Raw genomic sequence first — 8140 nt, 5'->3', positions numbered from 1 at the left:
GAATTCAGCAGTAGTCTTGGGAATTGAGAAAGTGGGAGGTCGCTGGGCTTTGCTTTGGCAAAGCAGCGAAGGACTTGAAAGATGCCTGCAAGCATTACTACTTCAGTGCAACTGAGAAAACAGGGTTGAATAGCTCACATGCAGTATTTCCTTCATACAGAAAACCCAGAGACATGTTTAGCTTGTTGGAGCTAGCTGTCACAGAGACATACAGCACGGAAACAGACCCTTCAGTCCAATTCGTTCATGCCGATCAGATACCCTAAGTTAATCTAGTTCCATTTGCCAACACTTGGCCCATATCCCTCTAAACCCTTCCTATTCATATACTCATCCAGATGCCTTTTAAATGTTGTAATTGTACCAGCTTCCACCACATCCGCTGGCAGTTCATTCTATACACTCACCAACCATGAAATAGTTGCCCCTTAGGTCCTTTTTAAATTTTTCCCTTCTCACCCTAAATATATGCCCCACCACATCCGCTGGCAGTTCATTCCATACACTCACCACCCTCTGCATGAAATAGTTGCCCCTTAGGTCCTTTTTAAATTTTTCCCTTCTCACCCTAAATATATGCCCTTGGTTCTGGACTCTCCCACCCTAGGGAAAATACATTGTCTATTTACCCTGTCCATGCTCATGATTTTATCAACCTCTATAAGGTCACCCCTCAGCCTTCGACACTCCAGGGAAAACAGCCCCAGCCTATAGTTCAAATCCTCCAATCCTGGCAACATCCTTTGTAAATCTTTTCTGAAACCTTTCAAGTTTCACAACAACTTTGCAATAGGAAGGAGACCAGAATTATGCATAATATTCCAAAAGTAGCCTAACCAATGTCCTGTACAGCTGCAACATGGCCTCCCAACTCCTATATTCAATGCTCTGACCAATAACGGAACAACAGAGAGCTGGAGTTTTACTTGTGAATAAGTACCGGAGTGCAGTTTTGCAGTCTAACGGATTGCAGACTCCCAGAGTCTGATTGAATGAGAAAAGGAGTGGTTGTTGAAGCAGTTCGCAATAGTCCAGCTTTCAAGAGGGAGTTTCAAAGCTAGATCAGACAAATGGTAAAAAACCTTATGAAATTTATTGAGATTTGATGGCTCACTGGGAGGAGGAATTGCTGAGAAATTCATTGATTTGTCCAGATCACATTTGCTATTTGATGTGTGCAGCAGAATGTTTAATTAGCGTAGGAGCATGGAAAATCTACAGCCCAGACTGAGGCCATTCAGCCCATCGTGTCTGTGCCAACTGAATAAACTAGCCACTCATTCTAATCCCACTTACAGCATCTAGTCATAGTCTTGCATGTTACAGCACTTCAGGTACAGGTCTGGGTTCTTTTTGAATGAATTGAGGGTTTTCACCACAACCACCAAACTGGGAAGCGAATTTTAGACATGCACCATCCTCTAGTGGTGATTTATCTCATGTCACCTCTCGCCCTTTTCACATTCAGTGACATGCCATCACTGAATCCTCCTGATGAGCAGGTCAAACATAAGGAATTGTGTAGTGAGTAAGTCATCCCTTCAATCCCCCAAAGTCTGTCCACCATCTATAAGGCAGAAGTCAGGAGTGCATTGGAATATCAAATCTCCTCTCTCTTGCACAATCTTGTTCGCTCTCTCTCTGTCTCTTTCCCCCACCCACCCCAAAGCTCCAACAAATATTAATTGTCTCCACTACTGACATGTAATAGCAGCAGTGTGTGCCATCTGCAAGTTGCACTACAGAAATTCACCAAAGTTCCTTTGACAGCACCTTCTAAACCCATGACCACTACCACCTGGAAGGACAAAGGCATCAGATACATGGGAACACCACCTCTAAAAGTCATTCAAGATTGTGAGTTTGAAATATATTGCCTTTCCTTCACTGTCACTTGATCAAAATACACCAAGTGGACTGCAGTGGTTCAAGCAGAAACTCACTACAACTTATGTGTAAGTAGGGATTGTCAATAAATGCCAAGCCCACATTTCCTGAAAGAATGATTAATAAATAAATGAATAGAGGCATTGATACAAAGGCAGAGAGGTTATGCTGAACCTTTTATAAATATCTGGTTAGGTCCCAACTCTGATTCTGTGTGTTGTTTTGGTCATCACACTTTAGGAAAAATGTGAAGGTCCCTGAGAGGAATAGAACCAAAATCCCCCCAAATCCTGGAACCATTTTGGTAAACTTCTACTGCTTCCTTCAGTGCATTCTACTTGGGAAGCCCAAGATCCCATATCCTTTGCTAACAACTCTCTATATCTGTCATGCCATCTTCAAAGATAAACCATATATTGTCTCTATGTTGCTTCTGCCAAAATGCATTTTGTCACACTTTTCTATTGAATTTCTATCTTGCATTTGTATACCCATTCTGCAAGACCATCCATATCCTGTTGCATGTAGTTGAACCATACCTACTTTACGTCACTCCTATGAATTTAATATCATCAGCAAATTTTGAATTTACCTAATTGTTATATAAAGTATGTTGGATTATAATGAAAGTGATGTTCCTAGCAATGACCCATCTGAGATAAAAGCTGAAAATACTGGCAATACGTAGCAGGTCTGGTAGCATCCATTGAGAAATAAGCAGACTTAATTAACATTTCAGATTCTTGATTTTCCTTCACACCTTTGAACCTATTCACATTTGTCTTTATGATGCCTTTTGCATAGTTTGTTAATATAAGAGACCACGTATTCATGTTTTTCAGCCTCTAAACTCAAATGGAAGTTGTACAGCTATGATTGAAAAATCAGGAAAGTTGTTTGCAACTTGAAAATCAAGTGTTGCATATTATTAGCTATGCAATACGATGTTGCTTTCTGGAAGCAAAAAAAGAGGGAGGAGTCAACATTGAACAGCACCATGAATCTTGAGAAGAAAATTCTTCCCGGTAACTGCTTTCTGGACGAACTTCAGAGTGATACAAAGCTATAGTGCCAAGAGCAACACCTGAGTGAAAAACATCCATTGCCTATAGACTGCATTTCTTTATGCCCCTCTTTGTGTCAGGGGAAAAAGGACAGAAAATCCCAGATAACTTTAAAAGAAAAGAATTCATACAAGACCATACCTAAGTTTGAATCAACTATTGCATTGAACAATAACCAACACTGTACAGACAACAATGTCTCTTACTATTGGGAAAACTCAAAAAGAGCTGTGAGAGAGAAAAGACCTCCCACCCTTTGCTTTGAACTTTTGATATTTGGATTTTTGGTTACTATGTCTATATTATTTTCCATCCATGGTATATGTGTTCAGCCATCTGTATTTTGCCTGTCTTAATACTTTTTGAGCGGGTTTGGGTTCTATAGTTTAAGCTGTGTAAATTAGAAATTCTTTCTTTTCTTTGTTCTTGTTGATGTTAGTGCATTACAATAATTAGAATTATTTTTGCTGTTACTGAAGAAACTTGGTGTGGTTTGCTTTGGTCTTGGGTAGCACTCAGTCAGGAAAATTGGGTTTTGGTGATCTCATTCAGATTCCTATAATTAATGATGACGTGAACAGTGGAGCATTATTCCCAGTTAGTTGTGACAACTGATAACATTTTGCATACTGTCCAGCACACTTAACTACTTTTCTTTCTTTTAGAAAATAAGGTTCATAACCTATTATACAGTGTAGCTACCTCCTTGTACAGGTAGATATTGTGGCATGTGGCTTTTACCTATTCTATCTTTTTTTTGTAAGCACCATATAAAGGGGTCATCTTTTTTAATTTTGATGAAGGCATTTAATCTGAAATGTGAACTTGTTTGGAAGTAGAGAGTAATCTTTTGTCTTCTGAGTTGCTGTATTTGAGATTTTGAGGGTGTTTTATATCTTAACGCATGTTAACTACATTAATTGGTTATTTTCTCTTGTTATTTTCTGGCAAATATCAATGAAGAAGAGCTTACTCGTTCCCTAGCAGTATGGTTGTGCCAACCAAGACAAAATAATTGTTAATTGTTGGAGATGTTCGGATACTTTGAGATTTATGTATGCTTTTGTGAAATATTGTGTTGTCTTACCTGTTATCGCAAACAATTGAGATTGTGCATATATTTGTAAATATGACGAGCTGCATATAATTTGCTGTAAAAGAGAAATGTTTGCTGCTGCAGCAGTGTTAAGGAGCTGATGTAAAATGGTTGTTTTCATTGGTTAAGATTGAGGTCAGAAGAAATCGTCACTTTAGCAAACTATTCATCTGATTCAGTTTTCAAGCACTTCTGTTCTCGTGCATAATCATTCCATCTGGTATGACATAAATTGTCTATTGGTACAGCCTGGAAAGCTACCCCTACTGTGGGAAAAAAATGGTACTGTACTTCCTGTTTTCATAAACGGTCATGTGCATATTTTAGTGAAGCCTGATTCCTCGGGAGCTTTCTCTCCTCTCTCTCTCTCTTTTCGGAAGCAGTGATGAGCAGTACACGCAGAAGCATTTGAAACCTGTGGCCTCATTCTAGTTTAGCCAAAATATCTAAATATTGACATTGGGTATTTGAAGAAAAACTAAAGGTGCTCAGCTCTGAACGTTTTCTAATTTTTCCAGAAACGAAGCAGAAGATTGAGCTGCTGATGTCAGTTAACTCTGGAAAGTCGTCTTCTTCAGAAAGGTACAGCGAACATGCATTGCACCCAGCCATTGATGCTAAAAGCAGGCAGTGGGAAATCTGAAGGAAGGAAGGAGGGAGGGGAGGAGAAGAGCTGCCAATGTTTAAACGTCATTGAAAGAAGCTTCACTGCATTGGTTGACATATTTTTCAGAATCTATTCTTAATTTGGCATCTTGTTGCTTTGCTGAGGCTAGCTGAGGCTTATTGATTTCTATCTCTTACGTGTTTTGCTGAATAAATCCATAACATAAATCAAATGATCATAATTAATGTGCATAATGTCACTGGGCTATTTACATAGGTTTTCTGCTTCTCTCCTGTTGTGAAACATGCTTAAAATATAAATGTAGAGCGTGTTGTTTACTATTTTAGTCCTTCGATCGATGTTTAGGTGCTAATTTTCACAGAATGTGTCCATTCTTAGGATCTGAAATCACTAGCCCACGGATTAGTCAGCCGCCTTCTATGAGGCAGATATACCTCTGCTTCATATTTCACTCAAGAAAAATATTTAGCAGATGCAGTAATATTTTATATCTGCAGTTAAGGTTAATTGACTTGTAATATTTATAAAAATTGTATGTTTGCCAATCTAATATCAATAATTGTTTGAAATAACTAACTACAATGAGTTGGAAATGTCCAAGAAATTTTATAATCATCTTGCATCAATTAATTGCTTCCCCGTTGGAATTAGCTCATCATAGAAAATGATCTCAAATTTGGTTAAATACATGTATGCTTTTCAGTTGTCCATGACAGTGAGTCTTCAATTGTTCTGTATGTAAAATCTTAATTACATTTAGTTATTTATTTTGCTAAAGGTGTGTTTAGCATATTAATATATTATACATCGTTACTGTTAGATATAGAACACATCTCTACATATCTACAAGGAAGGGTTAGTTTAACAATTTGCAGGGGGCACAGACTAGGTTCTTCTAGCAGCACAATTGTGACAAAATAACTATGTTCCACTTTATTTTGAGGGTCCTGCAACAAAATATTGAAATGTAGATTGAGATTTTGTAATTGACATGCCATAATTGTTAATTTGCCTTTTTGGCAATGGTGATTATATGCATAGAAGATGGTATCTTCATTTCAGTGGTTGTGAACATTAATTGTATAGTGTCATGGTTTAAATGTGCTTATTTTAAGCTTTTGCTAGTAAAATGGGTAGCTATGGCCATCTGTGGAGACTAACGTTGGCTTGCCAATACAAACGTTTGTGCAAAACATGTTCATGATATGTTCTTAAGTGTCTCTGATGAATAAGCTGTCCTTCTCTTCAGATAGAGGGTTCATCTTTGGAAAGAACCTATTTGGCAAATGTTTCAATGTATGCAAAACTTTAATGTATAACTAGGTAGATCTCCCAAAGCATTACTTACAATGGGGTACAACAACACGTTTTAACTGGATGATTATTAGCACAGAGTGACACCAACAGCGTGAGTTCATTTCCCGTGCTGGCTGAGCTCACCCATGAGGTTCCCGCATTCTGAACCCCACTTCTTGCCTGAGATGTGGTGACCTTCAGATTAAACCCCACCCAGTTGTCACACTCTCTATTGAGAGACTTTACAGCAACTACGTATGGCACATATGTGTGCTTCTCTCATGTCTCCTAATATATTGTAGAAGTACATCCACATCTACACCAGGAAGGATTGTAATTAGACTATTCCAATTGTTTCCTTCCCAAAACACTTTACATTCGATCTCTTGTACCCTGCATTTCTTTGCATTCTGTCATATCAAATGATTTGACAGCTGCTGTTCAGTTGAATGATGTGTATGGTTTAACATTATTCATGTAGTCATTACAATAGTATAATGCAACACTTCATATCAATCTGAAGTTCATTTGTATTTACAAACTTCAATTTAATAGTCTATTGCTAATTCCTCCTGAAGGTACCAATTCATGCTGCAGAACTGTTTCAACATGACTCTGATATCTCATTCAAATGGCCCATCTTTATGTCTGAACCTTGATTATATTTGTAGAGATTTTGACAGGCATCACAATCTGAATCCTGTCTTCCCTTTACTTTCAGGTGCATGATTTTTCAGCAGGAGTTAATAATAGTCAAGCCCAGGAGTTGGGGCAAACTTATTTTCTATCTCTATCTCCCCCACTGCCCCCCTCTCTTATATTCTTCCCCTTCCCAAACTGCCAATGTCTTTTTACTTCGGAATGCTGGACTAGCATCTCTGTTATCATTATGTTCCAATAGTTTGTGTTATGACAAAGAAGCTCCAGCCCATTAGTGTCTCTGCACCATTGACTAATATTGATATGTGTTTCAACTAAACTGAGAATATTTTAAACAACTGAAGGGCTGTAAGCTTTGACAGGTGATTTGCTTGCATGTCTGATGTTAAACTATCTACTTTCCTACTTGGGGAAAAAAGGTTGCATTTTCAAATCAAACTATAAAGTAAACTGTTAAATTATTTCTGTTGCATGTTAGTCAGCTTCCATTTTAGCAGTAGTCGTAATGGCAGCTGGTTAGCTCAGTTGGTTAAAACGCTAGCATATGGATCAGATTAGTGTGGCACAGTGGTTAGCACTGCTGCCTCACAGCGCCAGAGACCTGGGGTTCAATTCCCACCTTGGGTGACTGTGTGGAGTTTGCATATTCTCCCAGTGTCTGTGTGGGTTTGTTCCGGTTTCCTCCCACAGTCACAAAAGATGTGCAGGTTAGGTGAATTGGCCATGCTAAATTGCCCGTAGTGTTCGGTGTAGGGGAATGGGTCTGGGTGGGTTGCTCTTCGGAGGGTCGGTGTGGACTTGTTGGGCTGAAGGGCCTGTTTCCACACTGTTAAGTAATCTAATCTAATCTAAAAACCCATGGTTTAGTTTTGGCTGAGGTATATTTGGAGCCTACCTCTGTGCCTTACCTATAGTAAAAGTAAAATACCACCTTGCAGTGATTATGTGAAAGATCACCAAGGACTTGTCTTAGGGCAGGGAACTCAAGAACACTAGTCATAAAACGCACAAATAATCAAAAGATGTCAACAAATATATTGATACCCTGAGAAACATCTCAGAATGATACATTGAAAAAGTTGGATCATTTATTTTCAAAAGGCTGAGATTTCAAAAAGACCTTTTAAGAGTTTTAAGATTTTAAGAAGGCTCGACAAAATTGGCCTGGGTTAATTGTGGGAACAAATTAGACCTGGGAAAGCAAAACCGGTGACCAGACAAATAAGTATGCTTCTGGACAGATAAGGAATGAATTCAAAGATCCTTTTGATATTTGTAGAGTTCAATTCTATGAAAAATATGTAAGCTTTATCTAACTTTTTTCCATAAATAGATTTTAGAAAAATGTAGCATTTTAACAAAGTTGATTTTATATTGTAAAGTCTGTGGATTTAAAGTTTTCTTGAAAAACACTTGCAGTAAAGAATGACATCATCTTCCGCCAAGGAACCCTCCAACCACAAGGGATGAACTCAGATTTCTCCAGTTTCTTCATTTCCCCTCCCCCCA

The 8140-nt window shown here is 38.4% G+C and overlaps 1 protein-coding gene across 5 annotated transcripts in view; it reads left to right on the top strand.

The window, feature by feature from the left end:
• The window catches only part of LOC122561755 (SRSF protein kinase 2-like), a 210482-nt gene that overhangs the window by 71174 nt on the left and 131168 nt on the right, over positions 1 to 8140 (top strand). The window contains exon 1 of one of the 5 annotated variants that reach the window (XM_043713865.1): positions 4366 to 4629. The exons of the other annotated variants lie outside the window; for them this stretch is intronic. Within the exon in view, the coding sequence (XP_043569800.1) occupies positions 4592 to 4629 (38 nt within the window). The 5' untranslated portion in view covers positions 4366 to 4591. Of the gene's footprint in view, positions 1 to 4365; positions 4630 to 8140 lie in introns of those variants that run through there. 5 annotated transcript variants of the gene reach the window in all.

This window comes from Chiloscyllium plagiosum, chromosome 23 (genome assembly GCF_004010195.1).
Source record: "Chiloscyllium plagiosum isolate BGI_BamShark_2017 chromosome 23, ASM401019v2, whole genome shotgun sequence".
NCBI lineage: Eukaryota > Metazoa > Chordata > Chondrichthyes > Orectolobiformes > Hemiscylliidae > Chiloscyllium > Chiloscyllium plagiosum.
Note: the sequence above shows the minus strand (reverse complement) of the source record. Positions and strands in the feature narration are given on the sequence as shown.